The 17,327-nt window shown below is 36.0% G+C and overlaps 1 protein-coding gene across 1 annotated transcript; it reads left to right on the forward strand.

Annotated features, from left to right (window-relative positions):
* Window positions 1-11,601: 11,601 nt before the first annotated feature.
* On the forward strand, window positions 11,602-16,715 carry LOC120343346 (uncharacterized). Its single transcript, XM_039412488.2, has 7 exons — window positions 11,602-12,325; window positions 13,350-13,429; window positions 13,909-14,095; window positions 14,197-14,298; window positions 14,462-14,550; window positions 15,059-15,748; window positions 16,418-16,715. Exons 1-7 carry the CDS (start codon window positions 12,253-12,255, stop codon window positions 16,493-16,495), a joined length of 1,299 nt encoding a protein of 432 aa, XP_039268422.2. The 5' UTR covers window positions 11,602-12,252; the 3' UTR covers window positions 16,496-16,715.
* The last annotated feature ends 612 nt before the right edge of the window (window positions 16,716-17,327 follow it).

The following is a 17,327-nucleotide window of genomic DNA, read 5'->3' on the forward strand; positions in this document are numbered from 1 at the left end:
CAGATTTTAAGAAAGAGTGAAAAGGATGTACCACTCCAAAAAAGGTTGACGAGCACTGGTCTATTCAGATCAATCTTCCCTAATATTTACTACTAGTTGCATTGTCGACCAGCAAAACATTTTCCTATTTCATGTATTTACCCAAACTTCTGAACTTGTATCATCAAGCTCTCGACCAGTCTGTTATTCAAATCATTCGAACAGATGCAAGTTAGTTCAAACAACTTACAGAACACCTTTAAAGAATTATGTTTAAATTTATTAACGCTATGCGCGTTGTAAATCCTCAACTATTCATGATATTAGGAATAAAATAGATGTAAACATTGCCATACCCGACATTGACTGATAACCGGACGAGAGGCCGTGGGTCACCCTATGATTATACAGTCTCATTGACTTTCTTCTCTCCGAGATAAATATGTAAAAGTTAAGCCTGGCATGGCAACTTTTTATATCTCATTCCTGGCCCCACCTGACTAAGTCATTAAAAAATTACGTCACTGCGACAGCTTCGTCCGGGATATATATATTATTTTAATGATGTTGTAGATAAAATTGGCCTTTGTGTCTATATATTTGAGCATTGCTCTCTTGTTAAAAATGCTACAGTATATACTTAAAGAGAGGGAATGTGAGTAAGAATTTATTGCTTCTGTAGCGTACCGTCAGTCTATATATGAATTTTCCCAGTTCACTCACTTCAATTAGTGGTATTTATTCTATTTAGTATTTATTAACTATTAAACTTAATACTCCAAACAACCAAATACTCCAATGAAATCAATGGAACAGAAAGTGCACAACGAAAATAACAAAAATACATATATAACACTTGAACAGCACTGAAAATAACCAATTCCGTAGTACAACCTATTACACACCATCAAAACAACTACAATTGCACTACACTCAAACAGTAATATCATCCCATTGACCAACATTAAAATATCCAAAACTATTAACCATAAAACTAAAAAAGACAACACTGGGTACCCTACTCAAGAACTAACAGTAATTTAACAGACACAAGAAAAAACCAAAACACTAAAAATCCAACTAAACAACAACAGCCGCAACCCCCAGTCCTGCCCACCGGGTTGCTAAAAGACAAATCGACAGTGCCACAGCAGTGAGATCGAACAATGTCCTTCAAAAGATAAAAATACGGGTTGTCGCACTTCGTTAAACCAGATGTATATGTATAATAAAGTATTGACTTAAAATCAAGAGTTTTGGCAAATAGATAATAACAATTTATCCTTTCATCAGAGTCGGTTACGCTCTATGTAAGCATCCCCCAAGCCGAATCAAAGGTTTAAGGATTTTGAGAAAATATGAGAAAGCGATGTATATATTTTTAATATTAAACTTATCAACTTTTTATTGAAATACTTCATAAAATATCGCTTCAAGCTTCTATTAGAAAATCGGCAAGGAGCATTTCTTTTTTGTTTCTTTTTTTAATTCAAATTACAATTGATTATGTAATTCATTCGTGTCAATAAATGGGTACTCCCGAAGTATGTGAACCAAGATGGCGGATACCGGAACGTAGTATGTGTACCACAAACAAGCCCTTGTATGAGCTTTCACTGATATGCAAGAGGCAACCTCATTCGAGGGTGGATCCAAGCGTCTCTTTTATCCTGATAATTACACGGAATCGAACTGGTAATCGTATATTTTTTCAAAGCATACTCCATCGTCATTCAACAAATGATCAGTTCAAAGTGTACTGGTTGGTGACAGTTAGGCTGTGTTGTTGATAGCAGTGTGAACAAATCAAATTCATAGAATTGGCATACACGAGTTCGGGATGATACAATCGCACCCTTACAATCGCGCTATTTTCACTGATGCAGATTTTGCAGCTGCAACTTTGACGGACCGAGAAGTCGTTGGCGTTGATCGTAATGAACCAAAACAGTCCTCAAAGTGCACGAAACCATTGGCACCAGGCTGTAGTGCAGAAAATCTTTGCCTTTCTATACCGAGGGTTAATGAATTAGCATTTTAGTTCCAGAAAATTAGCAACCCAAATTAAGGCCTATCAAATACATGCTCATCGTACGTATTGCCGAGGGAGATTCAAAAAAATCCCAAAAGCTCCACAAAGAAAGGCCAAGTGCTCCCGAAGAAAAAGGAACACACCTCTGTATTAAAATAGATTTCCCTCGACAATAGAGGTTGTCTGCCCCAATCCAGCAAACCATTTCTTTAAATGAGCTATTTGTTCATTTTATCTCTTGTATTTTGCATTACGTTTAATTTCGTTTCGTCGCCGTTCCTGGTGAAACTTTGTTTCTCGTTCTTCTGAAACAGGTAATATGTGATAATTGTGCGTCGTTTTATTTCATTCTTGGAGTAATTGCCTGATTTTGAGAGACTTTATGCAAAGTGTATTAACAAAACTACCACTGCGCATCAAGTAACCTTACCAGGCAGGATACTTGATACGTTTGACAAAAAAATTTTTAGCGTGTGTAAGTTAAGTAATGACGAGGAGGCCCAAACGGATTTCTTTGTGGCAATAGAGTTGCTTATGTGTATTATAATAAATCGGTATTGCAACCGCTAGGACACCTTCTCCAAACTAAATGATCTGATATATGTATTATCTGAGCGGAACACAAAACATGCTCAAGGTTAGGGTCGGTCTAAGCTATTGAGGGGTAACATGCTGAATGGTTTGCGCGGGGCCCAGTCTGAATATTGAGATTTTGTACTATAGAATTGAGATTTAATACTATAGAATAAATTGTACATTTTAATATCTTATATTTAAGGACAAAAATCACGAATAAAATAGTTTTGCTATACGAGTCTTGCGTGTATCAAAGTCATAAGAATTTTTGTCAAAATTCTCTTATCCACATACGTCGCGCTCAGTCACGTTTAGCTGATAACACTTTAGCTGTTTAATCCCCAGCTGCATTGTCATGTCAACAATTCTATAGAAGCAATTTGTTCTATAGTCATCTTCAACATTTCCCCACAGATTCGTCATCTGATATTGGCTTTTTCTTCAACATTTGGCTGGGAAGATTGCACCATATCTTCCTTCCAGCAAATTCCTTTGCCGTAGGAAGAATCTGGATAAGCCTATTAACTCTCAGTTTCCTTAGCCATAGAGTTTAAAAATCACGTCCATTGATCATGCTGAAAACTTGTTCAATCAAGTCTTCATACAATGCCCATTTTAACACGAAATTAAATTTCATTCATAAATGTGCGATTATCACGGTGGTTTGGCCACTAATTTCCCATCTCTACGATAACAAAGATTCAGTAATATTCGAAATAGTTGAAACACATTATTGCAACTAAATTCATATTCTTTCAACTTGCAAGAGCGGATACTGGTTACGGCAAAACGAACAATTAAGTAACCAGAAAGAGAAGAGAGTTTTTCAGAAAATCTTTTTGACGGAAAACAATACTGGAGCATAGACTCAAAAACGAACAAACATAGACTATTTTAGGGTTCGAAACTGCTAGACATATAGAACTATCCCATTGATCCTTCATATTTCTGTAATTTCTTTTTTAACATTGAAAGGTTTTCTCTTTGATGAAAATTAAGAAAATAACGACGGTGTGAATACATTGCCTATGCATGATTATTACTTATCGATCTTGATCGGTAAGTATGTTGATAGGTACTTATTTGTCTGTTTGTTTGTTCGTCTGTTAGATACACGCGATATCTCACGAAAGCGAGGTTGAATCTGCTCCAAATTTTGCATGTGCATTCATCATATCTCGGACCAAAAGCCTATTGATTTCGGACAAATCATAATTAGCGAGTTAATAATTAATTAGTGACGGGACACATGGTGTCACTATGGAGTAAGAGCGCATGAACAAATCGATCGATAAGTCTTCGGTCTCCGATCGATATTCTCGTTATTTATAATTGTTAAACTTTACACCTAGATTGATCGGGTCCTATAAGTTTGTGGGACCCACTGCGGCAGTATAAGTTGCGGTGGCTTAAGGCTGACCCTGCCAAAGGTCCCAGGTTGAAAACAATTACCGCGGAAAGCACATCTAAATTGATATAGATTTCTACTTGAATATTTTGTATGTCAATGAATCAATAATTTTAGAAATATTTTATCATTAACTCAAAAACGTTGAAACTGTCATTTATGATTGAGCCCACCAAGTCAATAAAATGTGTGTAATTTTCTACAGGTTTTTAAACAAAAACATCTGTTAAATTATATTTGACTTCATTCATAAATACAGGTAATTTTCACTTTCGTGTAAAGTTCAAAACGTAATATTTCGTTGATTCTGGCTGAACGTAGATCTGTGAATCTGAGATAGGGTTGTTATTCGGGACCAGATCTGAAATCCCGAACTCAAGATTTCCTGGGATTTTCAACATCGAATCCCAGGATTATTTAAATTAAGAAACACAAACACAGGCACACATATATATTATAAGCAGCCATGTTTATTTCTTATGAAACTGACGCAAAAACATGAGCGAAACGAAAGTGTCAGCATTAAGAGGATTTCTGATTTTGTTGGCAAAAAATTCAAGAGCTGAAAATGTATGCTCAGCCTCAACTGACGTAGGTTTGGTAGTTTTTAGTGCGTCGTACTACTTTTCCATGTTTTCTGGCCTCTACCTGCTTGTCTCATATAGCAGCATTTATTTATCAACCAACGCTATTCGACCTCTATAAGCACACTTTCATCCCTCTTCGTTTTTATTGCGTGCAACCATCGATGGGGCAACGAAAGCATGAAACTCTTGCGCCAACGTCATTTGAGTGTCTTCGCCGTGGCTGCTATCTTTTTGGATCAAATGTTCAGCATTTTAATTTTTTCATGGTTTAATACTCCAATACAGAGCAATCTTTGGAGTATATTTATCGCTAAATAGGCAATTTTATGACGACTTACAATGCGTCCAAACTGATCGATATCTTGATCAATAAACGATTTTTTCCGATATTCGAGAAAAGCCATACCTCTTGGTGTCCATTTGAAGGGGGATTTTTGTAGGCTACGAATTGATATGTGTAAGGGGTCAGTGCGACATGTGCAATGGGTTTCATGGAAGTTTAACATTTTGCAACTTGGTTCGACCGATGGCATTGTTTCCGGTGCGTGATCTCCGAACTGAAATAGCTACATTCCGAGATTATATTCAAAACAATCCCTGGATCAGGATAGAAAAAAAGCCGGAAACCCGGGCTCGGAATTTCCCAGGCTCGCAACACTAATCTGAGACAGTAAGAATAAAATCAGATTATCTGGCGTGCTCGCTTATTACTTACATACAAGTTGTTAAATATGAATGAATACTTATGATAAGTTATGACATTCTCCCGTCTAAATAATTTATGACATTGCTGGGTTTTATTCTTAACTGTTCAATGTAAATTGGATAAAGTGCCAGACACGTATACCACTTACTCTACTTTACAGTTATTGGTTAATATTTGTCTGAATTCGATATCGTTCATATTAGATTGAAATAATCCATGGGGTAATCCTCTTCATTTGTTGTTCGTGAACGAATAGTCTCCATCTCGGATGTCGCAGTTTCATCCCGTTTTCATCATGACAATGGCAAAGCAAGATGTAAGAGTAATTAGGAATTAGAGTATACACGGTGATCTACAATTTTATTTTCACAGCGGAAAATACTAGAGATGTACCGATACCACTTTTGACGCCGATACCGATATCAACTAAAAAATCCGATACCGATATTACAAAAAGGCCGATATTGCCGATACTGATACTATGTAATTATTACTTTAATTAAGTGTGATGTGTAGGGCAGACGGGTTAATACAATGGGCTTTGAGCGTTATTCATAGTACACAACATTTCAGATTGAAAAAGTGATATATCACATAATATGAAATTTAAGAGCATGGTGGCTAAGGTTTAAAAAAGGAAAAAATATTTCCATACGTACTCCCGAGGCAACTTCACTCGGACGGGCGACTGCATTTAATCGTCACACAGTTGGTGAATGTTTTGACAACTTAGCACAGGTCATGGATGTGGACGATTTCCATCCCGGAGACATTTACAATCTCGATGAAACCGGATGCACTATACTGTTCAAACCCCACCAGATAATGTTACAGCCAAAAGTAGAAAAAGTGGGCGCGGCTACGTCTGCTGAGCGTGGTGAACTGGTTACGGTAGTCTACAGCAGGGGTCCGCAACTACTTTTTAGCGCGACCCAAAAAATAATTTTCTAACTTCTCGCGACCCAGGCATTTGGTAAACATGTAATTAATCGATTTTAAGACTATTGTCGACACTAGCATTTTTCTTGCACGAAATTATATGAAACTTATCACATAAAATTGTAAATAATAGCGTTTATTATGACTAATGCAAATTATAAGCTTTGTGTATGATACACAACATATCAAATCGAGGTTTAATTTGGGAGACGGCAACTCGAAGATATCTTTCTACCTCTAGCCAGTAGCCATGATCTGTATTTGTATTTTATGTATGGAAACGCTGATAGGCGGGAAAAATGTATTGGTTTTTTAATGAATTTTGGATGCTTTGCTGTAAGATACACGTGAAACCAATCTTTATACATTATTCGCTGTTATTCCGCTTATATGTATTGTTTGAGTATGTATTTCTATTCGATGAGGGTGAGAAGATGAGTCTTTTGTCGGGCGTTGATCCCCACTGCTATAAGTGCTTCGTACGGAGCCTCAGGGCTCCGCGAGCTATTCGTTCACTTAAAAAACTGACTTGGTTAAGCATTAACGTCACTAATAAAATTTGACGACGGTGGTGTCGAAATGTTGTAGTGATTCAAATATAACATTATCTATAACTAAGGGCGCAGCAGCCATGGTGTTCTAAAGGGGAGGGGGTTCAGAATAGAAAATTCCCGAGCAACACTCATCCCTCAATCCATGGCCGACCCAAGAATTTGAAATGTCTTGTCATATGAATTCAATTGTGTTCATCGTTGCTCTTGAATTGACTAATATACTATACTACGGCAATCATGAAAAACTTGTTAAACCGTCTACGAGCAATGAATGGATTGAAATCGTATTTTTGAGTTGCTCTTTCAGCACTTAGGATTATCGCAATGTTTCGTTGTTAAGGGAGAGTTTGCAGTTATGAAGCCAATTATATTTGATATCTTCATATCGAATTCGGTCTATGCATAAATGTATCAGTGATTTCTAGATGCAGTGATGGAACAAATATCGGCTGACTCAGTTAAATGATCAAACTTTCATTGAAGGGTTTAGATCAGGGGTCGGCAAACTACGGCCCGCGAAGCTTCACTGAATTATATTAACAAAACAGCTTTATTGACGAATATATATATTCTTTACGTGACAAAATTTGTTTTGAGAAACTAAATTATACTATAACCTAACAAGTATATAATTCACAATCACTCGTTTAATGAGCCTATAATTGATTATCATTAGAGAAATGGCAACAGAACGTAACAAAGTTGACGCTGAGCGCAAATGGTTTAATGACGCTGAAAATATTCAAATGATCAGTCGCTGCACTGCTTGAAATTTCTTGGTGAAAAAATGTGATTCATTGGCCATTACTTTGGTTTTTGACTTTCTAAAATCGTGATGCCCGCCAATGACTTGCAACCTTTAATTTTAGCCCGCGAACGACAAAAGTTTGCCGACCTCTGGTTTAGACTTTAGAGCCAGTGAAGTTATACAGCCATTCAAACTCAAATTCGCGACCCACTGCCCTATCTCGATCCGCTGCCCTGTCTCCCTCGCCTCGGCCAACTGCTCCACCTCCCTCAACCTTTCTATCCTCGACCCACCGTCATATCTCCCTCAACCTTCCTATCATCGACCCACTGTCCTATTCCTCCCAACCTTACTATCCCCTTCAACCTTTTTATCCTCGACTAATTGCCCTATCTCCCTCAACTTTTCTATCCTCGATCCACTGCACTATCTGCTTCAAACTTCCCACCCTCGACCCACTGTCCGACCTCCCTCAACTTACTCATCTTCCATCCACGACGCTATATCACTCAGTACCTAACCTGACGGCGCTACAATCACGACTCGATCGTCAGAATGAACTTTACCATCTTGCGACCAACTTCCATGTGTTATACTGGTCGAGTATGCAAATGAGATGATTCAATCGTACGTCGACAAAACATGATTGACGGCATTCGTAAATGTAGGCTGGAATCTCAATTGGTAATCAATAACCATAATTAGTGCATTAAAAATGTGCTACTAATTAGACTACCGATGGCATCGGGTTTGGAGTCACTGTTTTTAATTTAATTTTAATTTTAACAGGCCATTCGATATCGACATATCTGAGTTTCTTTTCAGAAACTCATTCATTCAATGTCGCCTGTATTTCCGTGCAAGGCAAAACGATGAGGAAATATTCAAATATTTGTACACTTGGTCTTTTTCAACGAATGTTCTGCCATATCCTGTTGTATATACAAACTTCTTTTACGTGACTGAGAAGGCTGAAAAGTCAAAAACAGTCGAAAATATAAGTCGCTCAGTGAGTGTAATCCCTTCCAAACTATTTTTAAGCCATGAAATGTTTTGTCGTAGCTAGCGTTGCCAACTGCCCTTTAATTCAGCGTATAGTCCCAAAATTGAGCTTATCTTATCTGCAACCTATTGAAGTTGCAAAGGACGCAGCAGTTCGTACGTAATCTTTGGCATCGCTTTTACTATAAAACGTTGAAGAAAAATACTTTATACGGACCAGAGCACCATTGCTTATTTCGGATCAGCATCATATTGTCACAAGACTCACGACATGGCCAATTATTAAGGGAATAAAACGGCTTTTTTTTTTTTTTTTTGTTTTTTTTGTTTTTGTTTTTTGTTTTTGTTGAAATTTTTTTTTTGTTTTTTGTTTTTGTTTTTGTTGAAATTCAGAAAACTGTCATTCCCAACGAGAAACCATCAGTAGCCCAATTAGTAACACGTTTTTGGACTGCCAATTTTGGTTATTGTTTACCATTCGAGATTCCAGCCTACATATACGAATGCCGTCAATCATGTTTTGTCGACGTACGATTGAATCATCTCATTGGCATACACGACTAGTATAGCCCATGGAAGTTGGCCGCAAGATATTAAAGTTCAGTGTGGCGATCGGGTCGTGAGTAAAGCGCTGTTAGGTCAGGTAAGTCTGTTCTGTCGAGCAGCTTAGATTTCAAGGACAAAACTCACCAAATAAATAGTTTTGCTATACGAGTCTTGCGATGTCAACAATTCTATACAAGCAATTTGTTCTATAGTCATCTTCAACATTTCCCCGCAGATTCGTCATCTGATATTGGCCTTTTCTTCAACATTTGGCTGGGAAGATTGCACCAACATCCATATCTTCCTTCCAGCAAATTCCTTTGCCGTAGGAAAAATCTGGATAAGCCTATTGACTCTCAGTTTCCTTAGCCTTACAGTTTAAAAATCACGTCCATTGATCATGGTGAAAACTTGTCCAATCAAGTCTTCATGCAATGCCCATTTTAACACGAAATTAAATTTCATTCATAAATGTGCGATTATCACGGTGGTTTGTCCACTAATTGCCCACCTCTACGATAACAAAGATTCAGTATTATTCGAAATAGTTGGAAACACATTATTGCAACTAAATCCATATTCTTTTAACTTGCAAGAGCGGTTAGGCTGGTTACGACAAAACGAACAACTAAGTAACCAGAAAGAGAAAAGAGCTGTTAGAAAATCTTTTTGACGGAAAACAATACTGGAGCATAGACTCAAAAACGAACAAACATAGACTATTTTAGGGTTTGAAACTTCTAGACATATAGAACTATCCCATTGATCATTCAACTTTCTGTGATTTCTTTTTTAACATTGAAAGGTTTTCTTTTTGATGAAATTTAAGAACATAACGACGGTATGAATACATTGCCTATGCATGATCATTATTTATAATTGTTAACTTTTACACACAGATTGGCGCAAGCCCTATCAGTTTGTGGGGCCCACTGCGGCAGTATAGGTTGCGGTTGCTTAAGGCTGGCCCCACCTAAGGTCCCAGGTTGAAAACAATTACCGCGAAAAGCACATCTAAATTGATATAGATTTCTACTTGAATATTTTGTATGTATGAGTTGCAGTCGTGGTTGAAAACCGACAAGTACCACAGTTAATTGAGAACGATATTCGAAAACTTTGTGTCAGTAGTGTAATTGGAAGTTACCTATAGCGATGGAGAGGCTCGTGATTTCTATGTAGGATATTCAGTTTTGAGAGCTTGCGATAACCCAAATCAAAGAAGCGTACCAAGTTTAAATCGGCAGGCAACAATACCCAATATAGTCGCATTGTACAAATGCCAAATGCCTCATACAGTAGACAAATCCTTCAAGTGCACCAACAATCATTGGAAAATTTGTTAGCAGAGAGTGTAATTCATGTTAATATTGAAGAAAGAATTCTTTAGTTAATGTACATTCGCATATATTTCTTCTAGGGTTTTCCCAACGTTTGAAATAGTGTAAATCAGGTCATACATACAAAGACACCTATAGACTGCATAAGGCGGCAAATTAAGGTTAATGGCCTATCCATAGGTTGAAAGCAAGGCATTTATATATGTATATATTGTTTCAGTTATTCGAATTACGGCCAACAAAATAATATTTTACATTTACAACGAAACCATTATTGAACAATATTTACGTGATTCATGACGATTTCAAAAAGCACTAGCTGCAATACATATATAAAACCCAATACAAAGAAACAGTTCCTAACAAAAGTGTCAATAACGATTCAAACTGAAAGAGCTAAATGTTGAGTTTTCCATGTGTATTGAATGTTTGCTCACCTGTTTTCCATTTTTCATTAAGTTGTGCATGTTTTGTACTGTTGTTGTTTCGTCGATTCAATTATTTATAAGTAAGTTACGTATTCTGAGCATTTTTCGACTTTGTTTTAACCATTGCAATTTATTTGTATTTTAGGTAAGATGTTAAATTTTAAATGCTGCATGGGCGCGCGTAAGCAAAATTAAGTACAACACACTCTGCTAAATAGCTTCATAATTTTATAACTAACTTACTGTTTTCTGATAGATGAAGTTTACGTCAGCAAGTTGAATCTGCCATAAGTAAATTTTTTCTCAGGGTATGATTGAATTGAGTGTGTTCAATTTAATCATTTGCATATAACTTTTCTCACGAGGTTTTGGGGAAAAGTATAATTAACATTGCCTTACAACAGAATTTGTGGTAAAATAACGTAATTTGTATAGTATATCCTGAACTTTTTATATGCCACTGCTTTGAAGTCAAGAATGTTCTAAAAAACGGCAATGTTAAGAAATAGACGTAAATCTATGAAGTAATTCATAACATATTTATTTTCGTCCGAAATACCGGATGCGACTGCATAATTAATGTAACGTAACAACCTCTGTGCGGATTACCAACAGTTAATTACTAAGTCGACACAAGTCTGGATGATAGGGCGTTTTAATTTATCTAATGAGTAAAAGGTGTTTTCTACGACGTTTCACAGTTGCCTTTCTCTTGAATATTTCATTGCGTTCTGATTGAAACATATATTGTATATATGGAAGATTTTTTCGTCTTCGAAGTTTGGTATATTATTTGGGCAACAGGAAGAACTTTGGGCTGTTGCGTAAATTGTGGAAACAGGAACAATATTATTTTTCACATTATGCATATATGGAGTGCAGAAGTTCATTATAGCAAATCGAAGAGCAGTTGAAAGAAAGCTAATAGTCAGCATCTTTGTATAGTTTAGAGATAAAGCTTACTACTGAAAGTGTATTTGGAAGTCATAGTATTGTAAATACTTTCTCATTTTCGAGAGAATAGCCAGTAACCCTGTCTTCACATAGCAAAGGACAAAATGTTATAATATAAATAAAAAGACAACAATATCGCAAAAAATCTCAAATGTACCGAGTCATAGTATCACCACCTCATTACAAATTTGAGAGAACTGGCATCAACAATTTCATGTTGCCTTTCGCCGTTAAATCACGACCTACTTAAAATTACTAGGTGCTTATTTGATATATTTCTATTTGCGGATCGCAGATTGACAAATGAGAAGGAAGAAAGCGCAGCTAGCAATATAGTCGTATATGACTTTAAACGTATTTCCCACTGTACTATAGTATTGGTGTATCCCTTGCGATTTAATTGCAATAGTTAATTGGTTTCTGTATACAGAGGATTCGTAGCAATTAATTGTTATGAACATGAAGACGGTATCTGTGATGACAGTTTCGATGGTTATATTTGTTTGTCTAATGAAAATAGCTAAAGGTACTATATTTTTTTTTATTATGTCATATTACTTTATTAACGGCGGAAATCTCTGATTTGGTGGATTTGCCGCAAAAGTTTTTTTTCGTACCCGACCCGCAATTATTCTGCTTGTATTCTATGTTCCCTGTTCTGATCGGATAAAACAATGATAATCTTATAGAGAAAACGTTTTGCGTTGAGATATTCAATTGTAATGACTGAGCATTATGAAATTCCACCTTGCCTACCTATAAGCTGGTTAGTTATGTAAAAAATCGTGGCAACACTTACATTCACCAAATTTACTTTGAAAACATATTTTTGGCTCTTTGGCATTTTTGATACACCCCCTTTCTAATATAATCAAATGTAAAATTACGTTTAAACGTCTTCGAGCATGATGTTCCATCCACCAGCATATATGTAGCCTACTTGAAACTGAGAAAAATCCAATGAACACCGAGTTCACAGAAATGGTTATCCGACAGCCGGATGAATGAACTTCGACTGCTAATGTATTGGATAAGATTACTAATGGGAATAAAACCGCAAATTTTGTGCTTCGTAATGCATGCCTAGTATTGAGCGCCATTATGGCACAGATCAAATAATGTATAATTTTGACCTCAATATGCTATACTCATATTTTCCGAATTCCACCGATATTGCCCAATTACTTTTTTTAATTTATTTATACCAGACAATGCTTCGGTGTGTGGTTTATAAATTACACACGAGGTGAATGTTAATAAAATAGTATTAACACGAACGAACATAATTTTGGTAAAAAACTTGAAACGTTTAACTGCCTGCGGGATTTTTCCAATGCAATTACGGCTGTTAAAAATGATCAAACCTATTGAAAAATAATGAATTGGTTTGTCTTTGTAATTTTAAGTTCTCATCAATTATCTTCGGATGGATTTCATTTGGTTATCTGTCGTTGTATACCAAGTCGATAAATTCAACTCGGGTCTAATAGAAAATTACTAGCTGAATAATAAGTTCCTCAAAATCTGACACATTTACTCATGTTTTGTAGCCCTGAGATGTTACGAGTGCGTAAACGCGGCAAGTGAAAGTGAATGTAGCTGGAAAACTCGGACATGTGAAGTCGATCAGGTAAAGTGACTTTTGCTTAAATAGTCTTCTAGACTTATATTCATTCCGGATAGTTAGCAAAGCATCCATATCTAATATTTATGATCCATCACCACACATATATATATATTTTTTAATTTAGTATACAAGATAAGCAGCAATTATTTTTATTGTGCAAAGTGCTAATCTCGTATAGTAAATAAAAAAAAATGTTTATGAGTTTCAAATACTATTACAATTTCTGTAATTCGAACATAAGCCGTTGCCCAGTTGTCACACTCATATCATGCGTAATTTTACAACAAAGAAAATTTACCTTGGCAAGTAGCCTATTATTAGCTTGCATTCGTGATAATTTTTCAACGTTCCGGCACTCGCAAATGTATTTTCAGGAGATGCCGAATGGTTTTGCTTCGTTGTTAAGATATTTTTTTTCACAAAAAAAGTATTTCTAACCATGATAAGCTGTGACAATTTTAAAATTCTCTATTATTTTGCAGGAAATGTGTTATACCGAAATTCGTAATTACGGTGACAGAGTATCGATCACGAAATCTTGTTATCAGGGAAAGGCTTGTGCTATACTTGCTTCTCAAAACTCACACGAGTGTCCGAGAGTTTGTTCTCTTTGTTGCGAGGGAAATTTGTGCAACAAAAAAGGACCTTCGGCTTGTGGATGTAACTTAGGTGAGTCTCGATTTACGCAAACCTCCGGAATGATGTGTGCAATTTTATACCAAGAAATACCAATTTTTATCTTTCAATCGTTTTTTCTCCTAATTTCATAGTTTCGGTCTCGCAACTACCAACGACGACAGTGCCAAGGACAACAAGAAGAAAAAGGAAAAAACCAACCCGCCGAACTCCCACAAGAACGAGAACAACTAAAAGTAAGAATTCCGACCATTGCAAAAAAGAATGCATAAATATATAAAACTGTACTTCATCTCCTAAAACAAATTTTACATGAAAATAATGTTGTCGTTATTACAGGTGATTATTTTCGGTCGTTAATAAAAGTTAGCAGACCATTGTATTACCATTTATTTACAGGGCCAAAAACATGTGAAGAGTCCTCATTTGTGCCCATTCCGGAAACATCTGGGCATCTGGAGTGTGGCACTGCGGAAAAATCGGACTACGTAAGGAAGCTTTTTAATATTTTAACAAGAATTTGTTGCCAAACAATATGCTGATGATTTTATCTCTTAGTTTTCCGTGATTTGTGTTACGTATACAATGCAGCATTATACGTAGTGAAGTTTTAGATCAATCTGAAATACCTCCTCGCCACAATTACGCTTTCTTGGTGTGAGATATACTGCCTGGTGTCTGATAAAACTGCAAGCTAACCACGCCACAGTCTCGCGTGCTTTCCCTTGTTCAAAATATGAAAGGTTAAATTAATAATGCATTTGCAGATAAACAAAAAACACGCCTAAGTGTTCGCGCTAATGAATTCAAACCACAAGAAAACGCTAACTATGAATTTCATTCAAATTTCAGCACGAAGCTAACGTTATCATTTTCACAAAGTATTGTGCTTATTAAAACAACAAAGAATTTGTTAGTAGAAATAACAAACGTGAAACTATAGGTCCATGTCATATTAATTACCTATATATTTGAATATGTTCTTTTGATTTTCAGAATATATGTTCTCTTTCTTCTGAACAAGTAATTAACAAAGGTCTCATTCGGTATCTCCACTTGAGCATATCCGACCAAAGCACTCCATTCAAAACCTATCATCAGTGTAGATATAGCATAGATGGAGCCAGTTTATCAACCACAAGCGAAGACTTTGACGATCCTAATAAACCTATCAATTTGGTGTGTATCAACATGACATCATCTGAAATCAGTGTCCCAGCCGACGCGAATATTAAGAAGAGTGCTGAAACGAAATCAGATGAGAATCAAGAAAAGCAATTCGAATGCTTTGTCGACGATATGTCCGTGATGACGATGTTCAATGAAAGTATGTTACATGATTATGGATCAGCAGAAAACGTTGATCATGCTGAAACAGAAAATCTGAAAGCCATAATGGAGCTGCGTAAAATATGTCAGAGTAGGATATTTTCGGTTCAATGCTACATTGCACAGAAGCCTCCCACAACAATTCTTGTTACAACGCAGAAACTGACCACGAAGCCGAATGAAACGACAATATATGTTTCATCAACTGTACAGGCAACAACACAAGTCAATCAAACTAGCGCAGTGGCCATTACTGCAAAAATTCAAGCCGCTGCCGTTCCTACTTGGGGCATATCGATGATTGCTGTGGGCGGGGCACTGCTCGGAATATTTTTACTTGTAGTGCTTTTAAGACAGGTGAGATAATAATATATGATGTAATTAGGCCTGGGCATTTCGAATCGAATACTCGAGTCGAACCGAATAGTAAATTATTCGAATCGATTCAGACGGGACTTTCGAATCACCGCCATCTTTTTTTTTGTCCGCCCGCAGGTCGAGATTAAGCCCTCATTTTTTCATTCATGTCAAATATTTAAAAATCAATTCTGACATATATTTATATATATATATATTTCTTCTGAGTGAGTAATTGATGAAACATGTCAGCGAACTGTCTGGGTGATAGATTACGTGTTTCACTAATTTATGTGTCTGGACCCATTACAATTAAACAGTCAATACGACTACATGTCTTCCAAGCATTTGAGAGATTCGATTTAAAAAATATTCGATTCGATTCTGAAATCATTAGATATTCAAAAATGTCCAGCCCTAGATGTAATACAAGACGACGAATAATCACATGATTAATTCAATGATATATGAAAATCATAATTTGAGACTAGAACATACAAGTGTGCACGCGACGAAACCAGTATGAAAACAACATATTACAATATAAAGTAAAAAATTATTACACCTATTTATTTTCAAAAATACAAAGGTTTCACATTTTTTTCTCTTTTTAATATTGGTTAAAAGTTATGAAATACTCGTGAGTGAATTTTCTATTATATTTTACAGTGTGGCAAATCGGGATTTTATCGCATACATATGAGGAAAAAGAAGAAAGTATCCCCGAAACACAAAGTAAACGCGTGAATACGTTGAAATATTATTATTTTGAAATGCCTCAATATTTTAACTCTGAAGTCGAGTGCTTGATGTGTGAAGTCATGGTAACACGGCACCACGTACAAATATACGTCACCACATAAGTTGCCTATCAACAAAGAAGTTCGGTGCTCAGCAGACTCTTTTTCTTAATAAAAATTATCATTTCTTTTTATTCGATGGCAATAAAATAGTAAATCACAAAGGATGTAAATCTTATAGTTAATAAGTTTGTTCTACTCAGACTTGTAAAAATACTCAAACTTTCCAAGGGAAATATAATAGGGCAGGGTTCTTCAAACGTTTTTATCACGGTCCACTTGACACGTGCAAATTTTTTCGTAACCCTCTAAATTCTAAAATGAAGTAAAATTTAATAACACAAAAAGTATTAAGAAAAATGTTAATACCTCTAATAGGACCAATGTGTTTAAATATTCTAGCACAAAAGATCGAATCTTGGCTCTATTGCGATGGGTCTCAGTAATGGTTTCAAATCTTTTAAATCTAATCAATATTTTGCTTCAACATAATTTAGTGTCGATTTTACCACAACCCCCTGAGTCCAACGCAAGGTCGAGACCTCCAGTTTGAAGAGCTTTGTAATAGATGACAGAAAAGCCATGAAAATCATCCTCACCCGAAAAATATTGATATTTGGCATATAAAACTTTAGGCAAATTACGTTTAAAATATGTATGTATATATTCTGAAAATACAAAACTCGACACGTGAAACAAACTTTTTTTACAACCTTCCAAAAACAATCAAAAGTATAATATTTGGAAAACAAATCTGGATCAAATCGAGTGTATTTTTA

This window comes from Styela clava, chromosome 3 (assembly GCF_964204865.1).
Source record: "Styela clava chromosome 3, kaStyClav1.hap1.2, whole genome shotgun sequence".
Lineage (NCBI taxonomy): Eukaryota > Metazoa > Chordata > Ascidiacea > Stolidobranchia > Styelidae > Styela > Styela clava.

Coding starts and splice junctions, on each gene's coding strand:
- LOC120343346 (XM_039412488.2), top strand. CDS start 12,253: ATGAACATGAAGACGGTATCTGTGATGACAGTTTCGATGGTTATATTT. Junction 12,326..13,349: donor TCTAATGAAAATAGCTAAAG/GTACTATATTTT, acceptor CATGTTTTGTAG/CCCTGAGATGTTACGAGTGC. Junction 14,551..15,058: donor CTGCGGAAAAATCGGACTAC/GTAAGGAAGCTT, acceptor TTTGATTTTCAG/AATATATGTTCTCTTTCTTC.